The sequence below is a fragment of the Zingiber officinale genome, chromosome 3A (assembly GCF_018446385.1).
Source record: "Zingiber officinale cultivar Zhangliang chromosome 3A, Zo_v1.1, whole genome shotgun sequence".
Lineage (NCBI taxonomy): Eukaryota > Viridiplantae > Streptophyta > Magnoliopsida > Zingiberales > Zingiberaceae > Zingiber > Zingiber officinale.
The window spans coordinates 111,443,509-111,460,841 of record NC_055990.1 but is presented as its reverse complement, the minus strand read 5'-3'; the positions used below and the strand labels follow the sequence as shown (position 1 = coordinate 111,460,841).

The following is a 17,333-nucleotide window of genomic DNA, read 5'->3' as shown; positions in this document are numbered from 1 at the left end:
CTCATCAAGATAGTCAACCAAAACTCTCAATAAAAGAATGACAAGCAAAGATTATCAAGAATTAAAATGCTAGATGAGAATGTATAAAGAAAATTGTGAGGAAAGGAATTGGAAAGTATGAAGGGAAACAAAATTGACAAAATCCTCAATTTTCGTGCATACCAATGTTATTGTGACTTTGAAAAGAAACTAAGCAAGTTCTAGAGTTTCAATTGCTATGAGTGCATGTCACACAAAGAAAATAATAGAGTGTAGGCTTAAAGTGGTCCTCTCTAGGTAATATTCATGCAAACAAGCTCAATTGATCAAAATTGAAATCCACTAACACACTAACCAATATCATGCAAGAAAAGCATCCAATCATGTCAAATACCTAAAATTGATGATCAAATTTAAGAGACTTTTACCATCTTAAAAATATTACTAGAAAATTCCATGGAGAATTTTATTCAAAATGAAAAGGCTATGTACTAACAAAATGTAAAGTATGGAAATAAAATGCAATTGCTAAGTATGAAACTAAAGAAATGTATGAAGCAAGAATTTATTAACAAAGCATGAATTAAAATGCTAAAGGAAGTGAAATTAGAACCAACTCCCCTCTCATTCCGGTGGTCGAAGAAGATTTAGCAAAAGAATCCACACCGGTAATGGAGTACTTTTGGTTGCAATCAATTTCTTTTTATTTACCGTTTTTCCATCAAAAGCTTTTTCTGGAGGTCGGAGGCGGTTCAGTTCAAGCATCCACTCTGGGAGCTTGTATTCTCCTACATAATCAACAAAGGAACGCACCTCCCACACACATGTGGGATGAAAAGTAAATAGGAGAATATCAGTTTGGGTAGAAAATTTGTCAATCGATGAATCACAACTAATAAAGTCAACTATTGGTACCTCAATTAGATTTTCTGAAAAATCACAAGAAATACTCACCTTTTCATGTTGGAAGGTACCTAGAGTGGTGATTATTACCTCCTCTTCATCAAGATATAGCTCAAGCTCTTATTCTGGTGAATGTACATCCTCATGTAGTGATTCTTGGGTGCTTGACTCCATAGCACAAGTCCCTACACTTACATCTTCAATTCTTGGTGATTCTTGAGGTAAGGCTTCTAATAAGCATTCCCCTACACTTAAATCATCTTCAAAAACATGTTCAGAACCTGAATCACTATCAACATCTTCAACAACAAAATCATTAGGATCAGAAATTTGCATAATTACATCATTATCACAAAAAATACTAGAAAAATCATGTGAAGTGATAGAAGTAGGGTCAGGCCTGACAGAATCACTACTTTCCATCTCTCCACTAGAGTTTTGTGCTTGCAGCTGATTGATGAATGATGCAATTTGGTCTAACTGTAACTGTAGGTTCTGTATCCTTGAGATTTGTTGCTCTTGATGCTCACTCATTTGTTGCATAATCTCCCTGAATTTCCATGTTGACTCATCCATCTGAGGGTCATTTTGTTGAAAAGGTTGTGGCATAAAAGATGTTGAAACTTCTTGGAACCCATATGAACTCTGGTAGGTTGGAAATGACTCAACAAATTGTCCTTGTGCACTTTCATACCTGAAACATGAATTATCCACCCAATTAGCATTAAAATCATTAGAAAATGATTCATACCTATTTTGTTGATTCATGCTTGGGTAAAACTGATACTCAGGTTGAAAACACTGATAACCCTCCATTCCACCTCCAAAATTCTGAAAATATGGATCCATGCTAAAGAAATCTCCTGTTCTTCACTACAACACTAAAAATCAAGATTAGAAGATTCAGAAGCATAAAGTTTCAAACACATGAAATTGTCAACAGTAAAGCACTTAAAAATTCAAAAACAAGTCAACATGAAAAAACAAAAAGAAATAAGCAATCAAATCAATCAAGAAAGATGCTAACAAAATAAAATCAATCAATGCACAATCTAAAATTAAACACACACTACTAGTTAGTTGTTCCCCGGCAACGACACCAAAATTTGGTGTCGACCTTTTTACATGTCATGAGGCACTCCAAATTAATAAAGATTGGAACTCATTTAAACTAAAGACAAGCATTGTAGTAAGGAGTCCCAAGTCGTATTTTTTTCCAAGGGTAACTAGTAAACATCTTTGAACTCTAGAATCAATACAAATTGAATTCGTGCATCTACATGGTCACTTAACTTTTCCATTTGATTCACATTGCAAATTGTCTTCATGTAATTAAATCAAGAATAGAGTCCAGGAAAAGAGTAATTTCATCTAAACAAGATTCTCTTCCATCTCATCAAGCTTGCAACAAGTAAATTCGGATTCAAAGTATCATTGAGATAATTGAGTCAATTACCAATTTCCAATTTACAATATCAGTAAGAACAAAACTCCTTTAGCCCAAACATATTTGTAGAAACCCATTTCACATCCAATTCTCAATAACAATCAAATTCAACAATCAAACTTAAACAACTAGTCTTCAATTCTTGATCTCATTCAACAGTGTTTAATAAAAGGTAACAAGGAAAAATTCAAGTTAAGCATTCACATTTGTACTCCACCACATTCACAACAAACCAAGTGCATTGAACAAGTGTTTTTAAGTTTTTGAATTGAAACTATCTCTAACTTGTGAACCGAAACATTGAATTAAAAATTAGAATTAGATTTCAAACTAAGTTATCAGCTAAACACTAGTTAGAATTGTAAAAGTTCAAAGAAAATCAGAATTACAATTAGAAATCAGAACTGGGGTTTGCAAAGCAGTAAATCAGAATTAGGGGCTGCAATAAACTGAAACAAGAAGCAATGATAAAGAAGATGAATCAGATCTGATGATCTGAGCTAGTTTGAGAACAAACTAAAGAAAAAGATAAAGAAAATAAAACCCTAACATTCCACAAACCAACACCCGGATCAAAACCTCTTCATTCTGCCAGAAACAGAGCCACCTCTGAGAAACACCCTTCGGGTGACCACCAGTGAAGAACAGAGCTTCCAGTTAATGCCACCTTTCGATCACAGCCTCTGGGAAACACCCTTCGAGCTCACAGATCGGTTAGCACTCACAGCGCACGAAGAACAGTAGCTTGATTCTGGAATTGCGGACTCAAATCGATTGATCAGATCGATTCGAATGTCGCGGATGGAATGGTAGTCGGAGGAAGATCGGAGCTTCTGGGAAACACCCTTTGAGCTCCGGTGATGATGGAAATCACGGGCTGAGAACCACCCTCGTCCGGATTACGGAAGGAGATCAGAAACTCGGCTCACGGACTGGGGAAACACCCTCCGCCGCTTCCTGACCTCGGATGGCGAACACCGGAAGCTAGGAGATCGCCGACGATGAAGAAGAACTGCTCACAGATCTGGAATGTGGAAGGGAGATGCGGCGTCACGGCGGAGAAGAAGGCGCACACTGTAGTAAAATCGCGAGGAAGCCGAGCCCAACGAAGACACTGTAGCTTCTCAGGTTTTAAACATCTCCCTCTTTGATCGGACAATCCACATGCTTCTGGGCTCAATCAACGGCTGGATGAACTCAGATCTCGATCAAAGTCTCTGGATCTTCATCAATGGCTCAGATCTACTCCTCATTAGGTTTGATGGATCAGATCTTCAACGGATGGCCCAGATTTGCTTGATCTTCAATGGATGGTCCAAAACATTCCAAGGCTTGATCGCTTCGTTTAGCCCTAGATTTGAGCCCAAGTGTGGTCTGATCTGATCGGGTCCATGACCCTTTTGATGCCTACAAAATCATAATCAAATATTAGCATCAAATACCATAAAAATAGGCTAATTTACAATTAGGTCCAAGATAGAATGAAATTATGAAATGTAGAGTAAATATGACTTTAGGCTATGAAAATATCATTAAAAAAATGCATTATGAATCAAGATAATATAGCCAAAATCATGGTTATCATCGTCCATAGTTTGTAGAATCACGACCTACGCAGAATCGATTTAGGGTCAGGATCGGATCGGTCAGGATCGGATCGTAGAATCGTACGATCCTACCAAAAACCCTTAAAATCTTATCATACATGATTAATAATTAGAAAAAATACATTAAAAACTCATTTACATATAAATAAATAACTAATTTTGTATATATATGCAATTATTTACACTCAACACCTCAAATTACATTACTACATGTACAAATTTAAATTAACTTGTAATTCAACTATCATTTTCGCATAGTAATAATATTTATATTTTCATATCATAAAATGAAAGAATATAAAAATTTTATTAACACAATAATAATAACACATTAATATCAAAAATATTTCCTTGGTTTATAAGATAATTCAATTTAAAGGCCAACAAAACACCTAACGTATATAACATAAGCTATTGAAACGTCGGAAATAATCTTCTAAAGATTGGTTGATGCCACACAATATTAGACAATAGGCATCCAAAAACTCATTATTTTGGAGAAAAAAATGACAGAATATTATTGATAAAAAACTAACTCAAAAATAATTAAACATATGTTTAAATAATTTAAAACTCTAATAAGATGAAAAGTAGATAATAATAAAAAAGGATAAAATCTTCTAAACATCCTAAAAGGATTTAAATGATATTTTTTGGGTTTGAAATAGGGTGGTTAAGGATAAACTTTGAAATTTATTAAAGATCTCTAAAAGAGTTTTGATTTGATATATTATAGGCCTCGTGGTTCAATCCGAGTCAAAGTTATGACCTCTCAAAACTTCCACCGATCCTGTTCTGATTCTGCTCCGATCTTGTTCTGATCCACCGATTCTGTTCCGATCCTACCGATCCTGTTGCGATCCTACTGCAAAAATGATTCTTCACGATCCTGGATCGATTTTGGGTCTCCGGATCGTGATTTTGCAAACTATGATGTAGTCGACATATACCTCCATGTTGCGGCCGATCTGCTATCGGAATACTTTATTCATCAGCCGCTGGTAGGTGGCTCCTGCATTCTTCAAGCCGAATGGCGTTACGTTGTAGCAGTACGTATTTTCGGCGGTGACGAAGCTAACTTTCTTTTGGTCTTCACGGGTGAGCGACACTTGATGATACCCCTGATATGCGTCCAACATGCATATCAGCTCGCACCCGGCCGTGGAATCTACCATCTAATCGATCCTGGGCAAGGGATAGAAGTCCTTCGGGCACGCCTTGTTAAGATCCCGAAAGTCGATGCAGACCCTCCACTTGTTGCCCGGCTTGGAGACCAGCACCACATTGGCAAGCCAGCTCGAAAACTGAACCTCGCGTATATGGTCAGCCTCCAGCAGCTTCTCAATCTCCGCCCGAATGATCAGATTCTGTTCAGCGATGAAGTCTCTCTTCCTCTGCTTCACCGGGCGAGCGTCTGGTCGGACGTGAAGCTCATGTTGCGCTATGCTTGAGGAAATGTCGGGCAGCTCATGTGTTGACCACGCAAAGACATTATGATTATGCTGAAGGCATCTGATCAGCTCGACCTTCTGTTCGGCCTCCAAGTCAGACGCTATGAAAGTCGTCGCCTCTACTCGGCTTTGATGTATCTGTACTTCCTCCTTTTCTTCATAAATTAAAGTAGGGGGTTTCTCGGTTATTGTGTTTACCTCCATCCGGGATATCTTCCGAGCGGTCTTGGCCTCGGTCATGACCATCTCGACATAGCATCTCCGAGCAGCCAGCTGATCCCCCTTTACTTCTCCAACTCGATCTTCTACCAGGAACTTAATCTTCTGGCAGAAGGTTGAAACGACTACTCGGAATTCATTGAGGGCCGAACAACCCAAAATGGCATTGTAGGCTGAGGGAGTATCTACTACGATGAAGTTGGTGGCCCTTGTCATCCGGAGTGGTTCCTCCCCGAGCGAGATGCGCATCTTGATCTGGCCGATCGGCAAGACTTTATTGCCGGTGAACCCATATAGAGGGGTCGTCATTGGCAACAGTTTGCCTCTGTCAATTTGGAGTTGGTCGAACGCCTTCTTGAAAATGATGTTGACCGAACTACCTGTGCCAACAAATATATGGTGAATAGTGTAATTGGTTATTACCGCTCGAATAATGAGTGTGTCGTCGTGTGACACTTCGACTCCTTCGAGATCATGAGGACCGAAGTTGATCTCGGGTTCGCTGGCCTGCTCCCGGTTGCAGCCCACCACATGGATTTCCAACCGCTGAGCGTGTGACTTCCTAGCTCGGTTGGAATCTCCGCCGGTCGGCTCGCCAACTATGATGTTGATCTCCCCTCGGGCAGCATTGCTCCTGTTCTCCTCTTCCCAAGCGGACGACCTGTTTCGCTCCCGCCCGGCTCTCGCCGGCTCTGCGCTCCTCCGATGAGGCGACCTCGGGGATCGCCTTGCTTCTTCTCGCCGCTCGGAACGTTGATACTCGTGTCACCGGTCGGAGAGGGGGATCGACGACGATAACTCCTAGGCGTCGGTTGGGCGACCGGATTGAACCCGCGATAATCGCAGGTGTTATAAGTTATAGATTGATGGAACGAGCGGAACAAAGGGGTCCATACCTTCCCCCTGGGTCTCGGCCGCTCTGCGGTAACATGCTGGACGGCGTGTGACCTTGTTTCCTGGTGTGGTCACACTCCTTGGCCCGTGGCCCTCTTGGCGGTTGATGGTTGGACAACGACCGTCGCTCGGTTGGCACCGATGGTTCGGATGGAGTCTCCTTCCTTCTGGCCACCTGGGCTTCCTCCACATTTATGTACTCATTGCCTTCTTCAACATGTGGTCATAGTCGTAGGGCGGCTTCCGGACGAGCGATCAGAAGAAGTCTCCGTCCATGAGTCCTTGCGTGAACGCATTCATCATGGTCTCGGACGAGACTGAGGGGATATCCATTGCCGCCTGGTTGAAGCACTGGATGTAGGCTCGGAGGGTCTCCATCTGACCCTGCTTCATGGAGAACAGGCTGACGCTTGTTTTCTGGTAGCGTCTGCTGCTCGCGAAGTGGTGAAGGAAAGCCGTTCGGAAGTCCTTGAAGCTTCTGATTGACCCGTCCGACAACCTCCAAAACCATCGTTGGGCCGAGCCAGAGAGAGTGGTGAGGAACACTCGACACTTGACTCCATCTATATACTGATGAAGAGTGGCGGCGTTATCAAACTTACCGAGCTGGTCGCCCGGGCCAGTCGACCCGTTATACTCCCCGATTTCCAAGGGAGCGTAGTGGCTCGGCAGCGGATCTTGCAAAATGGCTTCAGAGAACTGTCGATTGATCCGCTCGGGCGACGAATTAGGTCGGGGTGCTTTGCCTTTTCCTGCGTCCCACTCAGGGGCTTTGTCTGAAGAAGAGCCCCTATCTTGGTTGGCCTGAGCAATCTCTGAGGGTGTCTGAAATAACGCCCGGTGAAATGGAATGAGCTAGGGTTGTAAACAAGTTAAGCCGAACCAAGCTTTAGGGTGTTCAAGCTAGTTTGATAAGGTAACCAAGATGAGCCGAGCCGAGCTTAAAATGAACCAAGCTTTTGAAATGAGTGTTCAAGCTTGGCTTGGTTTATTTTTTATAAGCTTGAGCTTGTTTGAACCTTGGCTTGAGCTTGGTTCGTTTAGGTGTTATCAAACTCTCAATTCAAGCTTGGCTTGAGCTTGGTTCGAGCTTGGCTTGAGCTTGGTTCGAGCTTGGTTCGTTTAGATGTTATCAAGCTCTCAATTCAAGCTTGTTTGATTGTTTGAAACTTTTAGTTGTTTGATTGGTTATTGAGCTTGATAATTTAAATTTATTTTATTTTATTGTTTATTTAGAATATTGAAAAGAGTTTTATTAATAAATATGGTTCATGTTGTTCACGAACATTGTTCACGAACGTTGTTCACGAACGTTAACGAGCTGAACACATTTGTGTTCAAGCTTGTTTGTTTAGCTTAACGAGCTGTTCAAGCTTGTTTATTTAATTAATCTTATGCATATTGAATGAACATAAACAAGCTCTTACCAAGACGAACACCAAGCTTGTTCACGAACGCTTGGTTCATTTACAACCCTAGAATGAGCGCTGGTGGAACCTCTCTTGGAGTCCCGGTCGACATTTTATTCTGCCCCCATATGGAGAGTTGCTCCGGCCGGTCCTCGTGTGCCGCCCGAGGTCGACGTCGCTTGCTGCGCCATCCGATCGGCTAGTGCCTTTTGTTGCTGTTGTTTAGCTATCTTTGCCGCTCGCACTTGAATGAGCGCATCGAGCTCCTCTGGAGTGAGCGTCACGGTGTGGAGATGTCCAGCTTCTTCCATCTCCTCAGCTCGGATTTAGGTGCGTTCTCACAGACAGCGCTAAATTTGATCCTGTCTGAGTGTGAGTAGACGGACGTTGGGAAGATGACGCTCACGTTGACTAGATGCCGACTGAAGGCGATGTGGGCCTCCGACGAGCTAAGCCTGCAACCACAGAGTCGTTAGTGCCGAGCCAGGGAGGGGTTCCCTGACGATGGCTCTCCGACGCTCAAGTCAGTCATCGGCAAGTGAATGAAGAATGAAGTAGAAAGGATCAACGTAACTATAGCTACAGTGATCAAAACATACATCCGTCGAAGTCTGGGAGTCCTTATATAGGGCTCCCAAGAGGCGCGTGCACGCTTCCCAAGGTATGCACGCTTCTCAAAGCATATCAGGAAAGGATGTGTCAGAAAAACGTGTCTGACGTCATACCTTAACAACCTAGGCATATCCCTGACGTGACAGTGGAAGCTTCCACCGTACGATTCTCTGTCTGACCATGCCGCTAACCACGCCGCCTGTCAATGACACTGATCCCCAAGAAGATATTACCACCTGCTCCCTTTGTCTGTTATTGGGTCGAGCGGGAGAGTCGCTCGGCTAGTCGGCCGTCCGGGCAATGCAATGGCCAGGCTGAGCGTCCGCTCGGCCGATGAACTGCTGCGGGCTACACCCCGTCGAGCGACGAAGTCCTGCCTGTCGGGTCAAGGCTGCATCCGCTATTTGGTTGAGCGAGATGGTCGCTCGACCTTTGCGCCTCCCTGGTTGAGCTTCATGAGCGTCGGAAGCTCGGTGTCTGACCGAGCTATCGAAGTGTCGGACCGGCTGCTATTCTTGCTGACCATGGAGGTAATTCGCCCGATCGAGCGCCCGCCTAACGTTGACCACTTTGACCTTCTGCCGGTCGGGTCCTACCTTACCGCCGGATCACACACAATGTGGTAAAAGATCGTATGTTATCCTGAGTGCTCCACATGATCAACTCCATGGCCATGTGTAGGGAGGTAAATCAGAAAACTAAACTCACACAAGTTGGCCTTCTCTCATCATTCATGTAACCTTTTCAAAGACTTCACTCCCAAAAAATTATCCGTTGTGAATATTTCTAGATTTATTTTGAGAACCAATGAAAATTTTCTAGTTGTGAATATTTCTAGATTTATTTTGACAACCAATAAAAATATTCTATGGAACTAGATCTATCTAGGATTAGTATGCTCAAGGGGTTGAATACTTGGTGCTAGTTAAAAAAAAAAGTCAAAGGAAACAAATCATGATGGAAGAGATAAGTAAACATGATCGGAATGTTAGAACAAAGAACAAGATTACCCTTTTTCCAAAAATCATCACATAGAAAACCTTAGTTCTTTCATGTATAACCATTAGAAATCGATCAACAAATATGCGAAAGTATACATGAATCCATAATGCCTAAAACCTTTTTTGGAGTTGTACGATCAGTCTTCCAAATCAACACGATTCCTTTAGATACCCTTGAGCATTCTCTCGTCTCTCTCTCAATACATAATTATTTGGGTAAAATTAAAAAAAAAAAGTCCAATCATGGATGCTATTTTTTATTTTTTTTTCTTAAAAGGACGCCTCACCTTACCCTCACCCCACCTCTACACATTTTACTTTCCAAAATTATTTTTATTTTCTATGTTATTATAGTAACTATAAACTCGTAGTTCCTACAACAAAAATCCCTTTAACTTTGATTAACACTAATAAATTGTATTATGATAATTATAGTTCATAACTACTAGCATTTCATCTCTTATCAAAATTATGCTATAGCAGCACTTCAACTTTGATCAACACTAATAATACTTTATTTTGACAGTTACAATTTATAGCTCTTGTAACATAAACACTTCATCTTTGGTTAACATTTTGGTTAACATGGATAAACTCAAGTCAACATCATACTATAGTAATTATGAATTATAACTACTACAACATAGATAATTTATTTTTGATCAATGTTAATCAGTATGAAGTTGTAGTAGCACGAGATAATAGCTCCTACAATTGTGAAATTGTGCCCTCACGGGTTAACACAGTTGATATCTGGATGAGTAATTACTCCAATAGGTTTGGGGTCACTATTAGCGGATGCAAAATATCTCATTAAATATTTAACTTTTCCATATAAAAACCCATTGTGCTAGAATAATGTCCTCCATAATTTATTTTCTTTCCAAGAATATGGAGCCGTTCTTAAATCACCACTGAAGACTTCATATAAGAGGATCCAAAACAGAATTTGAATTCCAATAATTGTCAGAACGGACAAGATTATGATTGCAGTATCGATGCCATCAGCAACCAGCCGTTATGATTAACATTCATGGCTGTCCAACTCCAAAATCATGCTGTCCGTAGCAATTCCCTGCTTCTTCTTTTCCTCTCCTATGTAACTCTGTCTTTTCACAGACACACAAGGAATTAAAGTCTATTTCCCTAAACTGGTGCTAAAGATCCTTCATTCGTTATGTTAGTCTAGTTTTCTCCTGCAAAGACACAGAATGCCGGTAGTTGAACCAACTGTCCCATCTTTTCCCACCAGATTAAAGGCACCAACCCTGTCAAATCCCAATTGCTCCTGGTCAACAGATACTGCTTAATCTAACAGATACATCCCATAAATGAAGTGTTCAACCATAGAAGACTTGTGATGATATGTATCGAGCCAATTATTCCACTTTTTGTTCAGTGATTCGTAGATTATGCATGGATGCATGATGCAAAGCGAAATGAACTCCTTAACAGAGAGGCTTTACAGAAGCATCATCAAAACTTTGAGTAGTAAAAGGTTTATCCTGATGAAGGTTTGCCTTAAGTTTGTAGTTTAAGTTCATTTAATGGTTTACGAATATGAAGCCTCCACTAGAAGAAATCATTAGAAGAAAAAAGAAAAGTCGCATGTAGTGAGAAATAGGAACAGAGAAGACCAGCTGAAGCAAGTAAGTTGGTTGGATTCAGGGTCTGAGAGCGCCAGTGGGGGCCGACGGCGTTGGCTCGGCCGCGTCGATGGAAGCCTCGCCGCAGCCCTGGCAGCGGGAGGGAGGCAGGGGGAGGACGAGGAGGCGGCGGCAGGAGGGGCAGCTGGAGTGGTGGCGGAGCCAGGCGTCGACGCAGCCGACGTGGAAGCCGTGGCCGCACTGCGGGAGCACTCGGAGCTGGTCCCCCTCCTCGAACTCCGCCAGGCAGATGGGACACTCCGCTGCCGGTCCGTCTCCCTCGCCCTCGCCGCCGCCGTACGAGACCTTGGGCAGCCGCCGCAGGACTTCCTTCTCGAGGCCCTTGCCAGGCGCCGCCGCTTGAAGAGGGAAGCGGCCTGAGCAGAAGCAGCGGACGACGAGGGTGAGGCCGGCGACGCTGACCATGGCACAGAGCAAGGAGACCAGGATAACCACCAAGTCGATGTTGGTGGTCTGCCCCGGAGAAGGGATCAGCGGCGGCGGAGGCCGCTCGACGCCGGGGGCGAGAAATCTAGAGGAAGGAGGCATGGTGACGGAAGAGCAATGATTGGGCTCCGCCTATAACGCCGCCAGCAAAATAATTAATAATAATGATTAAATAATTAAGGTTATTTGCATATTGATCCCTTTATATCTGGATGGCAACTGTGAGCGATACTTACAACTACCACGCACAGTGCACCCATAAACTTTTGCCTTCAGGATTTCAGGAATTAAGTAATGGTAATAAACACTTGTTGAGGTGGTCATCTGCACATTATTAATCAAAATGTGTGTGATGATGATCAGTGTTCGGGATTATGCCACCACAGCATATGCTTGGTTGTGCAATATATACATATATAAAATTGGTATACTATGTGCTTATTTGGTGTGCGATTGTGTATGGTCGGGCACCTAGATTTGATCTAAGCACATAGGTTAATATAATTTTTTTTAAAAAAATTTATCCTTAGGATTCAGACCTCCCAATTGAATTATAATTTCAAATTAAAATTTTTTAAAATTTTACCTCTAAAGTTTAGATTTTTTCAATTAGATTATAATATTTAAATTAAAATAAAATTAAAAAAATGAAAAAATGGAAAAAATTTAGACATTTATAGATTATAGTAATATATTTAGAATTTACATTTGAGAAAATATTGATTTTTAAAAAATTAAAAACAAATATAAGTCGGGGTGCCTAGATTGAATCCAGACACCCCGACTAGCGTTGCGAATAGTCACGTAGGCGATTGTCGTGCAGGGTATTAAACTTATATATATAACAATGTTACCCTAAGGACCTTATGTCATACATCACGTACACATCTGAAAAAATTTTCGATTAATTTTTTTTTATGTTTAATACTATAACTGAACTCCTAAACTCTAAAAACAAAATTTTATTGGTATAACGGAAGCTTAAAAAAATCAATATACTTATATATATGAGAATATTACCATTCACATCGTTAGATGAGCGACCGTAACATTCGACATGGGCCATCTGACATGGCATTGTGGCAAATCTCATCTCTTTCTTCTCTCATTCGCATGTAACAAAATAAAATTCTCTTTTGCTCTTTTGATTGCATGCAATAATCACTATGATATTGATAAAAATAGTAGTATCTTGGTATTGGTCTTTAAAGACCAACACTAAGACTAGTATACCAACTTTGGTGCTAGTCTTTAACACCAACACCACCTCTACAATGATGGTTAGTGTAATTAAACTGTGATGTGATTTTTAAAAATTAGTGTGATTATTACCTGCAATCAAACGAGAAAGAAGAGAAAATTTTATTTTAATTTAAGAGGAAAATGAGAAAAATTATTACATACAAATAAGAGAGGAAAGAGATAAGATTGATCACAATGCCATGTCAGATAGCCCAAGTCGAATATTGCCCACGATCATTATATATATACACTCACTTATCGAACTATTCACCAAACTTCTACATATTCAAAGTTTATCGCTAAAAAAAAAACTAAGTCGACCAAAAGCCAAATTGAGATATTAGATTTTGTAGTTGTTTTTAATTCATATATCTAGGCCTTCCGTTCAATTAGATCTAAAGATAACTAATTTGGTCTCATAAATTGATCATCAGATAAATTTAAAAGATTGAGTGGCTCCTCGCCAAACAATTAATGTTCTAAAGTTTTTATTTCAATAAAAAAAAAATCTTACAATACGTCGTAATTAAGATTCAAATTATGAATACTTGGGTAGATTACAATAAATGTCATCTAAAATTATTTTCCATTTAATCGATCTCATTTAATTGTTGTAACTAGAGCAAGGGAGGTGTGAAATAAACAAGCATGAGAGGATAAAAGAATTCGAAAATAAAAAGGCAAATTAGTAAAGAGGTCTACTATTAGAAATTTTGAAAGTAGAAGGTCTTAAAAGAAAATCGTAGAAATCCAATGGCCCTTCGTGAAATTTGTCTATTGTTTTCATAAAATATATAAGCAAGCAAGATAATCGGAGAGTGTGGTCCCAACGAAAAGAAAAGAACTTCCGCATCTTCGAAGAAGAACTTGAGATGGAACTTGGAAGAAAGTGAAATGGATAAACATCCATTGGAATCTAATTTTGTGTGTGTGGATGAAAATAACGACCAAGAGCCCCTATTTTTAAGAACTCCTCAATTTGACATGCACATATAATATATATTATATATAATTAAATTATTTTAATAAAGATTCAATAAATAAATAAATAAATATATATATATATATATATTTTGTTGAATTATTTTAATAAAGGTCCAAAAAAAAATTATTTTTTCTGTTAAAATTTAAGAAAAAATTCTAAAAAAGAAAAGAAATAAAAAAAAGAAGGAAGGTAAATGTTCATTTTTTTTTCTTTTTCCAAGATTTTATTTTTTGTACAACTCTTTCTTCGTTAATTTGTTTACCGAAGTCATAAGACTCTGAAGAGTAAAGTATGAATTATGAACGCTAATTTCCTCCTTTCTTCTCTTTTGAATCTTTTTTAATTAAATCAAGAAAATTTATTCTCCAATTGAAATTTTAGTTTCATCAATATCATCATTCATCAATATATAAATTTACAATGTAAGTTACCTACTTATTTATATTTTTTTTCTTATTGCCAATATTCAATATTGATTTTTAATATTGTATTGGAGCTAATATTTTATGATTTTTCTTACCAATTTGAAAGAGTTTAAATAAATAATCCTAATTTTAATCATCATAGAATATATTATATCGATTACTTCAAGCATAAACTAGACTTTATTATTCTTTGACTATTATTTTCACTGCGTGTGTTTGTTTTATTATTAGCTTTGTTACTGATTTTATGTGTTTTATTTTTACACTTGAAATTTATAGTACAGACATGTTTCCAAAGAAATACCAATCTTAGAGTCAGAAAAGAAACAATGGAAAAAAGAGTGAAACAGATTAATAAAACTCACAATGGTATTCTTCATAAGTTTTTTAAAGTCAACTCATCAATTGAAGATTCAGTTGATGAATTACAAGAAAGTCAAGAAGAACTAAATGATCATGCAACAAATGAGTAACAATCGAGTAATCAAGAAGAACTAAATTAAATGGTCATGCAATCAATGAGCGGGAATAATTGAGAGAAAATGATGATCATAATCATGCAACGAATGAGCAGGAAAAATTGAGAGAAAATGATGATAATGATTTAAATGTAAATGACTTGACAATTTTATGTATCGAAAATGAGGTATTAGAAAAACTTGATTTTAACACATTATTGATGATTTTGGTTCTCAAAATGCTAGAAGATATAGTTTTTTTCAATAATTATTTCATACTTATTTTTTTTGTATTTGTAGGTGATCCTGTCTGAAGGTAATGAGATGGTGCGCTGGCTCCGATAGATGGTTGCTCGATGAACAATAAGCTTCTCAAGATTTGAAGGAAACTCCTCAATGATCCTATGCACAGTCAGACGAGCCAACAAAGCGTTAGTGATCTAAGACCAGGGTGGAAATCCCTAGCTAGGCCCTCTGACGCTCAAGTAAGTTCCTTCGCTCCAAAGTGAAAGAAGAACAATAACCGGAAAGAGGAAAGTAGGGCTTCAGATGCAAATATTTGCATTTGCATACCTTGACAGTGGAGAGGATTCCCCTTTTTATACCACCTTGCATAACCTCCGCAATCGTGAGGTGGTCCCTAGTTTGTTAGAATTTGTTAGAAGGTGAGAACAGTATAACCTAGACGTTGTACAATAATCCTCTTAGGAATCTTTTTCCTACCCCAGATGTACCTCTTTTGTAGTTTATGACTTGGGCCCTTGGTGGAATACCTCAACGAGTGTATCATTATAACTGATTAATGAAGAAGTTTCGAGGGAATATTCCTCGACAAGTTTGCCAAGCTATTCTATTGTTGTTGACTGCCTGTCTGCTGAATATATCGCGGTCGCTCATTGGGCCAGTCATACGTTGAGAATACCTTCTGCTGAATATGTCTCAGCCAGATATTAAGTCGGATGTATGTTAAGAATAACTTTTGTTGAATATGTTTCGGTCGGTCATTAAGTCAGTTGTATGTTAAGAATAACTTCTATTGAATATGTCTCGGCCGATCATTAAGTCAATCGTGTGTTGAGAATAACTTCTGTTGAATATGTCTCGACTGGTCATTAAGTCGGTCATATGTTGAGAGTTTTATAATACTGAGTACCCTTAAGCTCGCCCGAGCTTTGCCCGATCGAGCGCACACTGGAAGCTTTATATTCAATCGGTCTTCGCTCGACCGCATATATGTAAAGAATCTTCTAAAGTTAAGTATCTCTGAGCCCACCCGGGCTATGCCCGGCCGGATGTTCGCATAGAACCTTATATTCGTTCAACCTTTTATTGGTTGGTCCTAGGAAGATCGTACCAGTTCCACTGTACAAAAATTTTGTACAAGTATTGAACCTTTCCTAAACAACCTATTATGTTCTTTAGAAGTTAAATTAGGAATCGCAAACGGAACTTAACATTATTGATTCCAAATTTAACTTATCTGTTCTTAATGGTTTAGACTTGGATCGCAAGCGGAACTTAACACTATTGATCCAAATCCACCTATGTTATAAATTTAATTAAATATTAATTTCCAAAATTGGCTTCCAGGACTGCATGGCGAGACACATGACCTTCTTGGGTATGGGAGCATCCACCACCGCCTAGACAAAGTCTTTTAAGGAAAGCTAATATTTAATTTCCTTATATAACCCTAGGTTTAACCAAAAAGAACAATCGAATCACAAATTCAAAAAATAAAACAAAAGAAACACAAATTCGAAACAAATTCGAAAACTCTAGAATCATATGTCTCTTGTGTTTGGTATTTCCAAAAATAACTCTATATAAAGAAAGCTAGTATGATGCGGAAAACAATTACTAGTAATATCTTTCTTTGTAAGCAAATAACCTCTTGATCTTCTACCATATTCCTCTTCTTATCCCAGACGTTGTGTGGACAACGATCTACCGAGATGAGAACCACCAAAGCTCCTTCTTCTCCTTGCAAGATTCGACCACCACAAGTACTCCAAGAATAGATGTGGTTCGGCCACCACCACCAAGCTTCAAGGGATGTTTCCTTTCTCTCCTTCTTCTCCAAGCTAGAATCTGGCCACCTTCAAGCTCCATGAGATTATAAGGTCCAGCCAATGAAGAAGAAAGAAAAGGAAGAAGGAAAAAATTAATAGGGTCGACCACCACCAAGGAGGAAAAGAGAGGAAGAAAAATAAAATAGAGTCGTTCTTTTTGAAGGCACCTCTACCCCCTCTTTTATAATCCTTGGTCTTGGCAAATAAGGAAATTTAAATAAAAACTTCCTTAATTCCTTTGCCATGAAAAAGAAAATTTAATTAATTAAAAATTAATTTCCTTTTCTCACATAACATGGTCGGCCACCTATATTTCCTTCAAGGAAAGTTTTTATTCATAAGAATTAAAACTTCCTAATTTGTTTCCGAAAATTTTTAATAAAAATTTCTCTAATAATTTTTCCCTTCAAGGTGGATTATAAAAATAAATTTTATAAATTAAAAATTTTCTTTTAAACATGTGGATGATTTCCAAAAAGGAAAGTTATCTCTAAAATTAAAATCTCCTTTCAATCTACAAATAAGGAAAGATATTT

At 39.0% G+C, this 17,333-nt stretch overlaps 1 protein-coding gene across 1 annotated transcript; it reads right to left on the bottom strand.

The window, feature by feature from the left end:
- Nucleotides 1-11,005: 11,005 nt before the first annotated feature.
- On the bottom strand, nucleotides 11,006-11,767 carry LOC122052276 (RING-H2 finger protein ATL80-like). Its single transcript, XM_042613727.1, has one exon. The coding sequence runs from the start codon at nucleotides 11,715-11,717 to the stop codon at nucleotides 11,187-11,189; it is 531 nt and encodes a 176-aa protein (XP_042469661.1). The 5' UTR covers nucleotides 11,718-11,767; the 3' UTR covers nucleotides 11,006-11,186.
- Nucleotides 11,768-17,333: the final 5,566 nt, after the last annotated feature.